Below are 16,520 nucleotides of genomic sequence, written 5' to 3'. Positions count from 1 at the left end.
TCTCTCTCCTACACATAATGATCCAGAGACACACAACGCTTTGCAAGTTTTCTAACACTAACTAGCTTTTCTTTATTCTCTCTCTCTCTCTCTCTCTCTCTCCACTGATATCAAGAAGAGGTCTCTTTCTTTCTCTCTATTATACGGTGGTGCTCTTTTTTATCAGCCAAAGCAAAACCCTAAAGTTCTGTGATCTTTGAAACCAGGTATTCTTTTGGGTTTCTTTCTCATTTACTTTTCAGTGGCCTTGCGTTTTGCTTGATGGGTTTGCATCGCTTTAGTCTCGAGTTTCTTTTTTTCCTTCTGGGTTGTTGTGGGGTTTTGGATCTGTGGCAGGGTGGGTCTTCGATTAAGATCTCGATGCATTTGTAGTCTTGGTTGAATTTTGTATGTCATACTGGATTTTGATCCTTATCCCTTCCTCTTCTTCTCTTTTTTGGTTGTTTGGGTTTGCTGGGAGCTGTTGACAAACTGCATTTTTGTAAGAGACTCTTTTGATTCCTTTATTGATCCTTTTATTTTGATGTAAAATTGCCTTCTTTTGCCCTTCTTCTTGGTGGGTTTGGATTTATGTTCTTCCATCTATTTCTACCTCGGCTGAGTATTGTTGCATTTTAAAGTGGGTTCATTTTTTTATATATTTTATCCATCTGAAAAATTCCACTGGTTGATCATTTCCTGGGAACATGGTTTTTTTTTTATCATGCTCTTGCATGAACTTATGTGTTTGCATCCTCGTTGTTTTGTCTTCTTTCTGTCCCACTGTTAAATAAGTTCCTCACCCCCACCCTAATTGGGTATTAGGGTTTCATCATGTTTGTTCTTCAAAGACTAGGTAAATTTATTTTGGAAAAGCTTCCTCTGCTTTCTGTGCGTGATCTATGTTTTCCTTTCTTTTTCTTTTCTTCTTAAAGCTATCTGGTTTCATAGATCTATTTTATTTGGTAATTACCCTCGTGTTGATCCGGCTCTGTGACTGGGTTTTGTACTATTGAAAGCTATTCTATTTTCTTCTTAAATTTATTGCTTTATTTTCTGTTTTTTTTTACTTTAGAGGAAAGTATTTACATTCTCTATGTGAATTTTGAAGATTTGAGTGAAAATTTGATTTTGCTAACTATGTCAATCTCTGAAATAATCTTATGCTAAATCTGCACTTTGGGTTGAGAAAAATAATGTTTTGTGATCTTACCAATTATGTCAGTCTCAGAAATCTCTTAATGCTAAAGCTGCACTTTGTGATTGGCAAGATCACAAAGTGCGGCTTTAGCGTTAGAAGATTTCTGGGGTAGACATAAAAATTTGATCCTGTTTTCATGTCATAGAGGAGCTTAATGATTTATGCATATTGGTTTCTGACTTTTTTTTGTGATCTTGAAGTTTTATACTTAATTGGTTTCTGACTTTTTCTTGTGATCTTGCCAATTATGTCAATCCCAGATGTCTTCTTACGCTAAAGCCTGATTGAGAAAATGAATATTTTGTGTTTTCTAATGGGGAGCCTCGTGATTTTGAAACCGGGGACCTTGTGATGGGTTCGCTGAATTTGATCTATATAAAGTGTCCGTATTTCTTCATCCGATGGCCTCAAGAATTGGTGGTAGAGCTCCCTCAGAACAGCAGCAAAAAACAGCTGGTAATCAAACTGTAGAAACAAAGCCTCGCAGGCCCTCACCTTTACAGATTTCTTCGAAGACATGCAAATCAGAGCCGGCTACACCGAAAAAGTTACCAAGATCTGTGCAACAAAGCCCATTGAAGCAGGCCACCGTAGAAGGCACAAATGACCAAAAATCACAAAATTCTCAAAAGAAGGGGTCTGCCAATTTGGGACCTGATAAATTAGAGTCAAATGCCTTATCGGATAATTTGAAGGGACTGCCAAAGAAAGCAAATCTTTCTGTAAATGACACTAGGGGCTCACTTGAAGCGGTTGGGGACGAAGTGAAAACATCCGAGTACAGCAATGTGAAGGATAGCTCAGCTTCTGCCAAAGTTAGTGATGGAACCAGCAGTCTCACCAAGACTAGTGGTAGTGCCAAAATTAGTGACCGTGCTGATTTTGTTGACAGTGGCAAGAGCAGTATGTGCAGAGGAAGCACAAGCAGTGATGTGAGTGATGAGAGCAGCTGCAGCAGTTTCAGTAGCAGCATCAGCAAGCCTCATAAAGGGAATGATTCGAGATGGGAAGCCATACAAGCTGTAAGAGTCAAAGATGGAGTATTGGGTTTGAGCCATTTCAGATTGCTGAAGAGGTTGGGCTGCGGGGATATTGGTAGTGTCTATTTGTCAGAGTTAACTGGGACAAAGTGTTATTTTGCAATGAAGGTTATGGACAAAACTTCTCTGGCAAGCCGTAAGAAGCTGCTTCGGGCTCAGACAGAAAGAGAGATTCTGCAGTCTTTGGATCACCCGTTTCTCCCAACATTGTATACCCACTTTGAGACTGACAAGTTCTCATGTTTGGTGATGGAATTTTGCCCTGGTGGAGACTTGCACACACTTAGGCAAAGGCAGCTGGGGAAACATTTTTCTGAGCAGGCAGTGAAGTATGACATTCGATCCTTCTCATATTTGCTTTTGAGTTAAATTCTTATTTCACCATGGAATTGGTTATTCTGCCTTGACTTAGTTTGGTAGTAATTTAGGTTAGTTATTTTTTTTCAGTTCTAACTTATACTTCTTGGACACCCTGCTTTGAGGGTTGTCCTGGTGTTTATATCATTACAACCTAAACAATTAAGAAGTTTTTGTCCAAGTCACTCTCCTTTTTCTTTGTGAGTTTCGGGAATATCCCCATTCATAGGTCTGAGATCCACATCTATGAATTGAAAGGTGCTTGCTAACTTTTCTCTCCTACAATGGGTCTGCATTTTGAATTGCACAAACATTGATTGATGGATGGAGTTAAAAGGGATCCACAGGGTCAGTTAAGTGCCCTGGAAACACTAGCTTAATGTCCAAAACGCAGGGACATATTCGCGTGAGTAGGCATTGGGTTTTGTTTGAGATCACCTTTAAGGGTTGTGTCATCATGATCAAGCTTGTTTGAGCTAGTTTTGAGAGGTTGGCATGCATTTCAGTTTCTATCCTCATAACATACCAGGATTGTTTTGAATTTTTTGATCGGTCCACTATAGCGGATGATACTGGCTCGTGAAGATCAATATATGATTCTGAGGTGGCTAAGGAAGAGGATCCTTGTTTCACAAAGCGTGAAGTGATTACAAGGCAACTATCCTGATCTCTTCTGGAGTTTTACTTGGAAATAGACTGCTAATTCTTTCCACACCAAGGGATTTTTAAGGTGTTGGTGTTGAAGTGCATAAAAAAGGATGGCCTTTCCAGGCATGGATGCTGAGAAGGTTGGACATGGATTGAAGGCTTCAGTTGGAAATAATGGAAAATTTATGTCTTGCTTCCCCACTGTTAACGTGCTAGTTATCTCATATTATGATTTATCACCGAAGAGATTTTTTTTCTACCTGCCAAGGTGGTATTGATTTGGGGCTGTTAGACATTCAAACTAAAAGGAGAACATATGGTTGGGAACATAGAGGTCTCTATAGGATCCCGATCAAGTAGGGACATGGGAGCCTTAATTAGATATAACAATACCTAGTGTTAGAACTTACGAGGAGCACCATTGTTAGAAACCAAGAAACACAAAGAAAACAAACACATTCACACAAGATGACCCGGAGATTTACATGGTTCACACACCAAATGTGATGTGCTATATCCATGAGTGAAGCTGAAGATGATTCACTGTATGATGGAAGAAAGATTACAATGGAGATCTCTCAGGAAACCCATAATCGCAGTAAGAATTCTCCCCTGAAGCCCTAACATGAAAATCTTCAAGAACTCTCCCTTGAAACCCTAACAAGATCTCTAATGCATGCAGCTGCAGATTTCAGGGCTAATAATGAAGATCCATGCATTTGTTATCCATCTATCCTTGGTATAGGTTGATTGAAGAGGACGAAGAAGTAATTTGGTGAAGATGCAGGTGTCGAAGGACTGTGAGTAAGTTGAGGGAGAAACGACGACACCAATAACTCAGCTTTATCCCAAATAATGGGATCAGCTACATGGATCCTTACCCTCTAATCAGCTATGTTTTAGGTCATACTTGATACAAGAGGTAAGCTATGCATGTATTTACTCCCCACTTCTCTTAAAGTCATTTTAGGTCTGCCCTTAGCTCTTTTAGCTCCTTCAATCTGAATCAAATCACTCTTGTACTGGTGCATCCAAAGGTCTCTGTTGAACGTGATCATGCCACCTCAAACGACTCTCTTGTAGCTTATAATGTATCAGAGCTACTCCCAAATCAGCTCTACTATGATAATTTGTAACTTTGTCCTTCCTAGTTTTGCATCCATCTTAATGTCTTCATCTCAGCTACAGTGAGTTTATCTATATGATGCTTCTCAATTGCTCAACATTCAACACCATACATCATAGCCGGTCATATGTTAATTGCCCTATAAGTTTTAAAGGAATACGTCGATCAAATAACACTCCAGATGCACCTCGTTGCTTCATCAATCCTATTGTAATTCTCTATGGAACATATCTTCTATCACATTCTTTATTTATGATTGGTCCCCATATACTTAAAGTAATCACTTTGCGGAATCTTCCTCGTATTGATTTTCACCACCTCATTATCCGTTCTAGTGTAACTAAAGTTACACCATATACTCTGTCTTCATTATAATTATCTTAAAACCTTTTGATTTCAATATTGATCTCCATAGCTCCAACTTGGCATTAATCTCTTTGTCTCATCCACCAAAACAATATCATCAGCAAAAAACATATATCAAAGAACCTCATCTTGAATGTCTCTGGTTAAATCATCAATGATAAGTGCAAACAAATAAAAGCTTAAAGCTGATGATCCTTGAGGGAGAAAATGGTATTAAAATAAGAAAAGTACTGTCAATGTAAATTCTCGCCTTTTTTTTTTTTGGGTATAAGAAGGGAAGCATTATGCTTGTCTCGCCATATTACCGGTCATGCTGATGATCTAATGATAATGAAAGGAGATATCTTTCAGTAGATAATGACAAAGGAGATGTCATTGGTGAAGATGTATTGTCTTTGATGCCTGCTTTGGCTGTCCCAATTGAGGGTGAACCGAAGGAACACACGACTTATTTTTTGTTGTTATATCATATGCTGCATCTCAAGATTATATCATAAGATGATGCAGTGTCTGCTGTAAGATCCAGTGGTACCAAAAATGCAGTGGAACAAGAACTATCTAATACATTTGGATGCGTATCCAGTGTGAACTCCTAGGATTCTTCTCTGACACTAGTACACATATTTTAAGCAAATGAGATTGCGTAGACCTGGATGCTGGAATGAAAAATCCTGGTATCTGTTCCACAATGTATTACTGATCTTTGTTTGTCCATTACTCCAGTATCTGATCCTACACAATCCAGGATGTTGACTTGAAATGGTCATAGACAGGTTCAGAGCTAGCCTTTACCCAAGGTTTTAAAACTTGATCATGCCAGCCATCTCGCTATTCAAAAAAAAAAAAAAACGATATCTGAAACCTTGTATTTTTTGGGCGGTCAACTCGCTGATAGATCTCGGTGGTCATATGGCCTTTGTAGGCCCTGAAACTGTGTATTTACCCTATTTTAGCCATCCTAAACACAATGGAAACATCATATTTGCAAAAAACAAACTCAAAATGGTACTTTGACTTTGTACCCTATGTAAGTAGTCTCTGACTCTTTCGACCTTAGGCTAATATGCTCTATTCTACAATCCACATTCCAAAATCAACACGACACAACATAATCATAAGAATTTAAAAGACATCATATATAAGAAAAATAACTCCAAATGTAGATGAGGAGGTAATATTCTCTACTCTTTAAGCTTCAATGAGTGTAGGACTGGAGATCGTCAAGCGAAAGCACCAAAGTCCTTGCTCCTTGATGTTTTTTCTTCAAAAAAGTAGAGAGGCGAGATTTGGTGAGATATTGATGAGATTTAGCGAGATCTGGCGAGATTTCAAAATCTAGCTCGAGATCTCGTTGGAGATTTGGTCAGTTTTCTGCCTCGCCAGTTGGGCCTTCTTGCCTTTTGGAAATAACAAGGCGAGAGATCTCGGCGAGATCTTAAACCATGCCTTTACCTTCTTTTTTATCTGGTTCTTCGGTAATTTTCTTTTTAAAAAATTTGGGCTTTGTTATTTGCATTCTTTACCTATTTTTACCTATTGTGCTGTTCTTTTATTAGCTGATATCTTCCCATCCATATTCTTAAGATGTCACATAAATGGATTTATGATTTTTTTTTTTTTTGGTTGGATAATACTGAATGAAAACATTCTGTGTACATGACCGCATTTGTTTCTTATAGGGAACATATATGTTGTGTACTTTATGTGCTTAAGTGGTATGTTTGCATCAATTTATATCTGCCTTCATATAAATTGAAATAGGTATAATAAGATGCTTAAGCACCTCTCAAGGCTTTTCTGGAACATGTCAGGTGATTTACCCATAAGGAAGATGGAATATAGACTATATTTGTTGAATACCACCCAAAATAGAAACAATACCTTCAAGAAGAATTTGAGTCTTTTCACTGTAGATGAGTTCAGGGAAATACAAGAACTAGAACTGCCTAATTTTGTCTGTCCTAGCTGAATATTGGAAGATCCTTCAAATATCTTCTACCAATAGAGAAGGCATATGAATTTTTTAAACATGCCACTGAAAAACTCAGTTTTGGTAGAGAAATTGTTATGCTTTTTGGAGCTTGCAGAGCATTCAACCCCCAGCTTTCGTGTTGGTCTTCTTTTTTCTATTATAATAGCATAAATGTGGAAGCGAACATGGCCGATTAAGAAAATGCATAATGTTTCCTTCTTATCATGGAAGATATAGTCTAATATGCTGAGGGTCTTATGGGCTGGTGAATTGAACTAAAGAGGGATTTCTTGATACCAATTTTTCGGGTCCTTATTTTTGGTTGAAGCTTATATTGTTGTGCGTATGGTGCCTATTTTTCCTCATTGGGAATAATTATGCATGCAACTTCAGCCCTGGTCCAAATTTGTTACAGCCCCGTGAAGTTTTATACCAATCATTACACATGTATGTGCTTGCGCTTTGCTGTGTCCAATTTTTGTTTGATTGTTGTGACTGGCTTCAATATGCAGGTTTTATGTAGCAGAGGTCCTCCTAGCTCTTGAGTACCTCCACATGCTTGGGATAGTTTACCGTGACCTCAAGCCAGAAAATGTCCTTGTTAGAGAAGATGGTCACATAATGCTCTCAGATTTTGACCTCTCTCTCCGATGTGCTGTCAGCCCAACACTTGTGAAATCTACATTAGGTGAATCTGACCCCTTCCGGAGGAATCCTGTGTACTGTGTCCAGCCAGCTTGCATTGAACCCTCTTGCATTCAACCATCTTGTGTGGCCCCAACCACGTGCTTTTCGCCGCGCCTCTTTTCCAGCAAGTCAAAGAAGGAAAGGAAACCTAAAAATGAGATTGGGAACCAAGTCAGTCCATTGCCGGAGCTCATTGCTGAGCCAACAGGGGCAAGGTCGATGTCCTTTGTTGGGACCCATGAGTACTTGGCTCCTGAAATTATCAAAGGTGAAGGTCATGGGAGTGCTGTAGACTGGTGGACTTTTGGGATCTTCCTATATGAGCTCTTGTTCGGTAAGACTCCCTTCAAGGGGTCGGGTAACCGTGCAACCCTTCTCAATGTAGTGGGTCAGCCACTTCGGTTCCCAGAGTCACCAATTGTAAGTTTCCCAGCGAGGGATCTGATAAGGGGGCTTCTGGTAAAGGAACCACAGCACAGGTTAGCATACAAGCGTGGGGCAACAGAAATCAAGCAACACCCCTTCTTTGAAGGAATAAACTGGGCTTTGATACGCTGTGCAAGCCCACCTGAGATTCCTAAGCCGGTAGAGATTGAGAAGATTCCAGCACCCACAGCATCAACAAGCGAGAAGGCTGCTGCTGCAGATCAGAAAAGCTCTGATAATTATCTTGAATTTGATTTCTTTTAGCGACTCAGTGAACTAATATGCAATTCGATTATATTCAAGGGAAGGTGTGGAGTGTTCTGAACATTTCAGAGATGGGTTGTGGTGGTGGTGCTTCTTGAGGGGCTGGGGGGTGGGGGAGGGGGAGGTTCAGGTTCATATATGGATAGATCATATGTATGTTGTATCAGGAACGAATACCAAATTTGTATTGCAAAAGGTGAAGTGTTAAATTATCTTCTTTTTCATTTTCCATATAAAGATTCATGCTGGAGTTGGAAACAAATTTGGTGTCTCTCTCACATGTTTGTTTTAGCTGCCCTTGATCTTTCTTGCCGTTGCTATATGTTCTAGGACCAAGTTTTCCTTCCCATGGTGGAGAGAGAATCTCAAGTCATCATTTCTCATAGTTGGATGGGATTTCTAGAATAGTGCCTTGGAGCATTTTGAACATCTCACAATAGGGGGGCAGAGGGAGGGAACAATGTGGTAGCGTAAATTCTTGTCACCCCCGAGCTGGTAAGAACAGGCTTACGTCATCTATTTGGACTGGTTTTGGGTTCTTGTTGGGCAACCAAACGGGAGTCAACATCATTATCTACTATCAAACTGTCTTCTTAAACACACAGGGATTTTCCCATAATAAATAGTAGGTTCCACACTCACAATCTTTCTATTCTAACCATATGAAATATTCATTTGCATTATATATATATGAGCTTCATGAGTCATGACTAATCCCTTTAATTGTGTTTGTTTCAAGAGGAAACATTAAGTGGGAAAATAAATTTTCTCCAAAGGGGTGATAAGAGTGGTAAAGAGAGCACATTTCATGTAAGTAGGGAAAGGAGAATTCGAGTTGGGGTTATAGCTAGCAAGGGATCATGCCTGAGGATGCAAGAGGCCTTGAGTTTGACTTTCCTACTCCCTCTGGGGCCACCAACATGAAAATGGTTTCATGGCTTTCATAGTTCTTAGTCTTTCTTGGTTCATGTGAATTGTGAGATCTTACATGACCAGGAAGCATGCATGCATCACCTTTGAACAGATTCCTTTATACCCCTCTCACATAATAAACAATGGAACTCACACAAGCGCTCTTATTTCGACAATGTGGACCCCATATGAATGAAATCATTTTCCAGCTCCAGTAAATTCCTTCTTATACTGCAACACTGCTTACAAGTTACAACAGTGCAACGCATTATGTGAACCTGGAAAAGAAGCAGCTACAACAAGAAAATGAATCATCTGTTCCCCTGTTCTTAACATTTTTATTACCAGAGTGTGAACCCTGCTTTGGTGTTCTTGGATTGATTACTTCCTCATTTTGATCCGGACGAACTTGGACTTCTTCTTCATCATTATGGGTTGGTGTACGCGGAGAAAGGTTAGGGGAAGCCATGGTGGTGGTTGGGGTAGTTGCCATTATCATCATCTGTCCACTCACATCCTTACCTTCACATATGATCTTAACCTCGCAGAACTCAGGTGCCTCTCTCTGTATTTCACTAGCAATCCCTTTCCTCTTCCCTTTCCTTCAATAGTTTGGAACAGAAAAAAAATCATATTTCAAAACTACCCATCAAACAATTCAGGGCAATTTTCACTTTTCCGGAGATTAAAACTGAAATTTGGAACCTAACAATTAAGAGAATTGAGTATATCTTTTGAGTTTCAGAGTTGAGACAGGGAAGATGATACCTGAGGTTGGATTTGGTGGTGCCAAGCACCAGCTTCTTAATGTTGAGAATGGGAATGAGTTCCGACACGGCCTTTGCTGTAAGATCACTCTCTATCAGTATGGTATCTACTTTTACCTGTCCATGTTTAGAAAACCTTAGAACCCAGAAACGAATGAGAGAGAGAGAGAGAGAGAGAGAGAGAGACTGTTCAAGTACCCGAGAAGCAGAACAGAGATTCAAGAACTTCACAAGGACTTCCCTTCTCTTGCTCCTTTCTTGGCTCCTGTAACTCTCCAACTGCTCTGGGCTCGCTTGGTTCTTTGGAAACCTCCCCACTGTCACAATTCCATCAATCGGTCAATCAGTATATTACTGTTTATGTTTGATTCAGTAATGTCTTTCACAGTTCAAATACACAAACCCATTTATAACCCAAGACTCAGAGAATGCATGTGGCTATACCTGATTCAACTCAAGAACAGAGAAAGAACCAAGATAGCAAGAAGTTTTGGGCGGATTAAGTGTGCAAGTAACCAGTTCTAGACTATTTATCTTTCCATTTTTTTACAAATTTTTTTAATTTCTGTTTCAGGTTGAGAATTCATCTTCCACTGAATCACTTTGCTTTCAGTTTCAGCAGCTCAGAGAGAGAGAGAGAGAAGGGACTTACAGGGAGTGGGAATGTGATGAACCTCAGGGAAGACATGGATGAGAAAAACACAGGAGGAGGGCTCAAGGGAGTTCTTTAAAGCCCACTTGAGAGCAACCATGCTCGAATCACTCTTCCCCACTGCAACATAAACGTTGTCATCATCATAATCTGGACCACCACCACTCGTCTGAAATTCTTCGTTGATCGTCCCAAGGATTCTCTCTCGGCCATGATCATCAAACTCCTCTTCTATTATCTCACTAACGCTGCTCCTGATCATAAAATTGTTGGGATAAGAAGACCCATCTTCATCTTCATCTTCAACCCATATCTCCCCCTTCTCCATTTCAGATTCACTACAGAAACTAAAATGACGAAACAAAAAAAACCCAGTAGTTCTCTGAAGTCGCTAGACCTGATGCTACGACTTGCAAGAATCCCAACTTTGACCGCTGTTCTCTGTGTTCCTCGTGTCCCAAATTGACAGAGAGAGAGAGAGAGAGAGAGAAGATTCTTGCTTGTTTTGTTAGTATTCAAATTGTCATAAGCGTAAACGTCTGTGAAGCATCACCGTACGTACCATCCAAGTATATTACATGGAAAGACAGGATCTGGAATTGGATTTCTTGGGTTCAAGTTAGATTACTTCTGGGTAACTTCTGAAATTATTGTATTCTTGTTTCAGAATGAGTGGTGGCAGCGCTTAAGCGTCTGCCCCAAACACCGCATTTAATTTATACCGTTGATCTCATGATGACTAATGTAAGTCATCGATTGCCCTCATGCTTTTATTAGGATTTTCTATTTCTACATCCAGTTCATGTAAGGACGTCAATATATAACCAAAATCATTTATTAGAATCGAAATCGACCGATTATAATATAATCGAACCGCACCATAGTAAATTGGTCTGGTTTTGGTTTTATAGGCCATAATTCCAATTCAAAACCGAACCGAATCGAAAAACCAATGGTTTACCGACACCTAGTATTAAAGATTTAAAGTGTTTTGAAATTCAACGGGTCTCTACGAAAAAAGGGGAGAAAAAAAAAAAAGTACTAACAGAGAAGAGAGTTTCACTTTTACACAATCTTACTTCTTGATTTTCTAATTTCTAGGATCAAAGTTAATTATTTATAATATGTATAGTCTTTTACATAGAAAATATATTGTCCTTAGCAAAATAAATATATATGGTCTTAACTCTTTAGGAAATTTAATATATGTAGGATTCCCACTAGTTGTAGGATGCAAACCATTTTCTAAAACGACACTACTAACCCCATGTAAACCAGTTGTGAACTGAATAACAAAAACTGATTAAAAATCGCTAAAACCGAAACTAGATGAAAACGATTCTGATTTCACCTTATTCCTATCCGGAGCGGTTTTTGTTTCACCTTATTAAAATGTAAATCGAACCGGAACCAAACCGAATAACCAAAACCGCACCATTTGACATCCCTAGTTCCCTGTTTTGTACGAGGCCTTTTCTTTCACATCTCTCTTATTTGTCATCAGCTTTATCTTAGCCGGTCGGGATACCACATTAGCCGCGTTGACATGATTTTTCTGGTTAGTATCATGTAATTATCAAGTAGAAGAGGAGATGGTGAAGGAGATAAGAGAAATGAAGGATACGACGGCATGACACTATACCCACTAGTACCAAGCGATACCAAGGAGGTTGCCGGAGACGAAGTTCTACTAAACAGGACTATGGTTGGAGAGGGAGGAGAGTAGTGGAAAGTGGAGGTTCATGGCGATGGATTCTTACACTTACACAGTGTTCCAAGTGGGGCCTAGAATATGTTTAGGGAAGGAGATGGCGTTCTTTCAGATGCAGAAGATAGTCGTCGGAGTAATGCAATGGTATCAAGTGGTGCTGGTGGATAAGGGGTTTGAACAAGTTTTTCCTGGCAAGAGAAGACGAGAGTGAAGCACAAGTATGATTTGGCCAAAAACCCAGCCGGGACGGTGAACAGGAATAACAAGTAATCGGTTGAAAAGATAGAACGGTTCAGATTATGTCAGATAAGATCAACGGTCAAAACTAAATGTGGTGCTTATATGAAGCAAACGCTTAAGCGCTGCTACCTTTAAGCCTTTTTTTTTAATAGGTTTTTGATATACTACCAATACTCCGACCTATCATTAGTCGAAAGTATATGGTTCGACCTCCCTTGATCGATAATATATTGTCCGACTACAACACACCAAGAGAGTATGAGGAGAGCCAGTGGTAGGATAGCTCAACACAAACAATTTTGTCCCGACCACTCGCATCCACCATGTTTGATATGCCCATTTCTTAATCTTACATCTTGTCCCCACGTGATATAGATCATCCATGTAAGACCTGGATCTGTACACCTCATCATAGGATGGTGATGTCTATAAATGTCTCTAAGCCTAGCCATACTTGACAAACTTAACCAAACAAGGGTTAGGCGGTTATTTAACCATAAGACTAACGATGGTTAAGTTAGCCATTATAGGATTAACTATGGTCGAATTAACCATTATGAGATCGGCTAGCTCAATGTAGGAAAGGGACGAGCTCACCAATAAACAGAGAGTCGATCTACATCAGCAATGAAGAGGACGAACTAGCCAATAAGAGGAACCATCAATGTCTATATGAGGGATACTTAGTAAATTCGGAAGATAAGACCCTCAACATACTGATTACTTTACATTTTATATCCCTTTTAAGTTGTGACCTAATTTAGGCATCGTAGTCTCTTTCCCAGAGCTCACTCTAGGCTATTTTCTAATCTGTGTTGCACAAGACCGTACCAAACAGAACCGTGCATTAGCAGTTTGAACTTTGAACATTGAAACTTTGATTTGGAAGACTAGGTTTCGTTTAATGGATGTAATGGTGGGAGATTTGGATATGCGATTAGGATTACTATAATAAATTTTATGTTTGAATGTGGACTCTTGAATGGAATATCCATATAAATACTACGATTAATGTTAAAATTGTAACTGTCCAGCCGTCCAGGTCTATTCTTCCACGTTCTGCTGACCTTTCATGCATGAATTATATATATATTAGGGGGGAGTTATAAACCCCTAGTCCAACTCCCTTTCTCCTTATCCTTTTACTTATCTTAATTAAGTTTATTAAACCTAATATTTTTGAGAAATTATGTCTGGGTTATCTCACACGTTTGATAATATTAGGTTTGGAATACCTCAGGTTTTATAAATATTATGTTTGAGGTATCTCACATTTCTTAAATGTTATGTTTGAAAATATTTTTTATTTTCTCCATGTTTTAAATTTTACCCATCGAGGTTATATTTAGAGATAGAGGGTGGGCCTCAGCGTGATGGTAAGATTGCTCCATTATGATCTAGTTGCATGGGTTCAAGTAAGGAAAACACTTCTATCTCCTTGAAGCGATAATAAGATTGTGTACATTATGACTCTCCTCAAACTCTGTATTGAGAGGAGCCTCGTGCACTGAGTGGTACACCTTTTGAGATCATGCTTAGAGATTCTATTTTTTACTTTATGGAAAGTCAGCCACAACATCCACATGTAGTGGGAATGAAAGAAAAAGAGAGAAAAACAAGGGGAAAAAAAAAACCATACCCAACCTTAATATATCATTTTTATAGGTCAAACCATGCATCGCTCTCATTAGTGGGAAAAGGTTTCTAAAGGTGATGATGGGCCGGGTAAAACTGAAAAGAAGATACATTAGGAATAGTTGCTCTAAACATTGAGCACCACAAACGTAATTTACCCATTTTAATTTTTTATAAAGAATTTTTTTTTTTCAGATTAAGTTTCCTTCATCCATGGTATGTGAGCTCATGATTGGACTCTAAGTTCATCATTAACTTTTCCGTACTATTGTATGAAGTCAAAATATCTTTTCCAATCAAATTCGAAATTGGATTTTTTTAGGTCTATTCTTTGTTGATATTGGTGACGTAGGTAAGAAAAAAATGAAGGAATATTGAACCAATAAAAGTGGTGTCTAATTCTTTTCTCCATTATATATATTACATATTTTTTTGTAAAATGATGATTTTTTTTAGCTAACGTGTTTTTGTTAAATAAGTAATAATATTCAAAGTTTAATTGGTTGGCGAATCATTTTACAGTATGTGTATGTACCCTATTTTAAAAGGTACAAATGTGCAACACATTTTTGAAAGATATTAGAATTCGATGTATTCTATACTGCAGCCGCATTATTTGACACAGTTTCTATAAAAAAAATTATTCTCACTTTTTAATTCATATAAATTGTAATGGATTTTTTTCAACAAAAAAGAAAAAAGAATTTATCAGAGGGATTTCTAGTTTGGCTTTGTTCTTATGAAAGTCAAAGAGAGGTATTTTGGTATCTTTGTTCAATAGGTGAATGGAGTATTTTATGCCTTCTCCAGTTATATTCTTAAAAATGCAAATGTGTAACACATTTTTCAAAGATAGGAGAATTTATGTATTCTATACCAAACACACATAATTTTAGATAGTTATTTCTACAATTTTTCTCATTTTTCAATTCATATATATATATATATATATATATTTGGTAATGAATTTAGTAGGGGCTCTGTGGTCTAACTTTACTTTTATGGCAGTTGGATGGGGGTATTTGAGTAACTTCATTCAATAGTTGATGGGAGTATTTTAAACTTTTTCTTCATGGTGGATGACTCTAGACCACGGAGTTAGTTTTCTGATTGCTATATCATAGAATTTTTCTTCATGAAGAGTGAGGATGTTGGAAAATTCCAAATAAGTCTTTCTTCATGGAAGAGGTGCACCTAAGGTATACAAATGTACGTGTGGATAAGTGTGTGTCAGAGTAGGTGGCCGTTGGCTCTACTAACGCCTAGTAGGTTGGGCAATGACCAGTGACACCCTATAGAATTATAAAAAAAAAAAAAAAACTCGGTCCTTTTTTCAAACAAGAGTGGGCTTTGTTCCATGTCCTCCTCAAAGCCCAACTTTGACGTATATTTTGGACCACTATCTAAAATGGGTCTCACACGCTTTGGCCTTTGGGGTTAGGTTTCAGCCTTCACAGTTGTCGCCTCTAAATTTCAATGGGACCAAGGCACCGAAAGGGTCTCTCCGGTCGAATGATCACATAGTCAACACCCAATATAATTTTTAAAAAAAGAAAAAAGTATGTATATATATAATTTTTGTTTGCATCTAGAGTTTAAGATTCGTCCCAGTTTATCCACCCATGGTAAAGAGATAATTTATTTATCTGCCGCGAGTGGTGAGATGCTCACTACACTTCATTGATCATTTTTGAGGATTTTTATTTTATTTTATTCAATGGGAAGTGTGATTTGTGTGAGCATGAGGTAAATGGGAGGGTACAAGTAAGAATCAATAGAGACATTAATTTATATTTCATAACGGGCCGATCATTTTGCCCACCCATTGTGTCTAGGATAGGGACCATACTCTCACATATTCCATTTTTCCCTATTTTGTTTAGTCTTGTAATTGGATTGGAGAAGGATATTTCGAACTATGAAGAATAAAATGAGAAATTTTTTTTTAAATTAAAATTAAATCAGTTGATTCCAATTCTATTCTGATCAATTGATTCAGATCGGAATAGATCAAGGCTGATCCAAATTCCAGTCGATTTAGAGTGGCCGATTACTACTGTTTTTCTAGGGTTAGGGCAAAATGAATCAATCAATTCACAACCAATTCTAACTAATCCAAAACGAAATCGGTTTAAAATTAGCCAAGACTGATTCAGATCCCGATTCTCATTAAATCCTAACTGAGAGTTTAATGATGAACCCAAATTCTAATCATAGCCCTATATCACCATCGGTGAAGAGTTCACAAACGTGAAAGAGAATTTAATCCTTTGAGATTTATATTCAAAACTCTAGTGGACAAATCACCCCACAAAAATCTTAGATTACACCCTTGGTGTGCATTCTACAAAGTGGGCTGATCCTACCCCAATATAGATTATTTTATAAATATCAATACTTGAAATGATGTATAATTGAATTTAAATAAGAACCTTGGCATTTCAACAATATAGATTATTTTCTAAATATTCATATGATCAAAATTGCCACATCATCGAGAACTGAAATGAAACCAAATTAGAAAAAGTAAAAATGGG

The 16,520-nt window shown here is 38.1% G+C and overlaps 2 protein-coding genes across 4 annotated transcripts; one reads left to right on the top strand and one right to left on the bottom strand.

Annotated features, from left to right (window-relative positions):
* LOC122093853 (serine/threonine-protein kinase D6PKL2-like) lies at positions 1–8,328 on the top strand. Of its 3 annotated transcripts, none has more exons than XM_042664396.1 (3): positions 1–206; positions 1,441–2,549; positions 7,202–8,328. In XM_042664396.1, exons 2-3 carry the CDS (start codon positions 1,582–1,584, stop codon positions 8,064–8,066), a joined length of 1,833 nt encoding a protein of 610 aa, XP_042520330.1. In that variant the 5' UTR covers positions 1–206; positions 1,441–1,581; the 3' UTR covers positions 8,067–8,328. The 3 variants fall into 3 exon arrangements, with proteins under 3 accessions (XP_042520330.1, XP_042520332.1, XP_042520331.1); XM_042664398.1 differs by lacking the exon at positions 1–206 and adding an exon at positions 241–337; XM_042664397.1 differs by lacking the exon at positions 1–206 and adding an exon at positions 344–481.
* Positions 8,329–8,963: 635 nt separating this feature from the next.
* On the bottom strand, positions 8,964–10,854 carry LOC122094415 (U-box domain-containing protein 35-like). Its single transcript, XM_042665212.1, has 4 exons — positions 10,398–10,854; positions 9,944–10,062; positions 9,747–9,862; positions 8,964–9,580 (listed from the first exon to the last, which is right to left on the bottom strand). The coding sequence occupies exons 1-4, from the start codon at positions 10,723–10,725 to the stop codon at positions 9,247–9,249; spliced, it is 897 nt and encodes a 298-aa protein (XP_042521146.1). The 5' UTR covers positions 10,726–10,854; the 3' UTR covers positions 8,964–9,246.
* Between the last annotated feature and the right edge of the window lie 5,666 nt (positions 10,855–16,520).

This window comes from Macadamia integrifolia, chromosome 11 (assembly GCF_013358625.1).
Source record: "Macadamia integrifolia cultivar HAES 741 chromosome 11, SCU_Mint_v3, whole genome shotgun sequence".
Lineage (NCBI taxonomy): Eukaryota > Viridiplantae > Streptophyta > Magnoliopsida > Proteales > Proteaceae > Macadamia > Macadamia integrifolia.
Note: the sequence above shows the minus strand (reverse complement) of the source record. Positions and strands in the feature narration are given on the sequence as shown.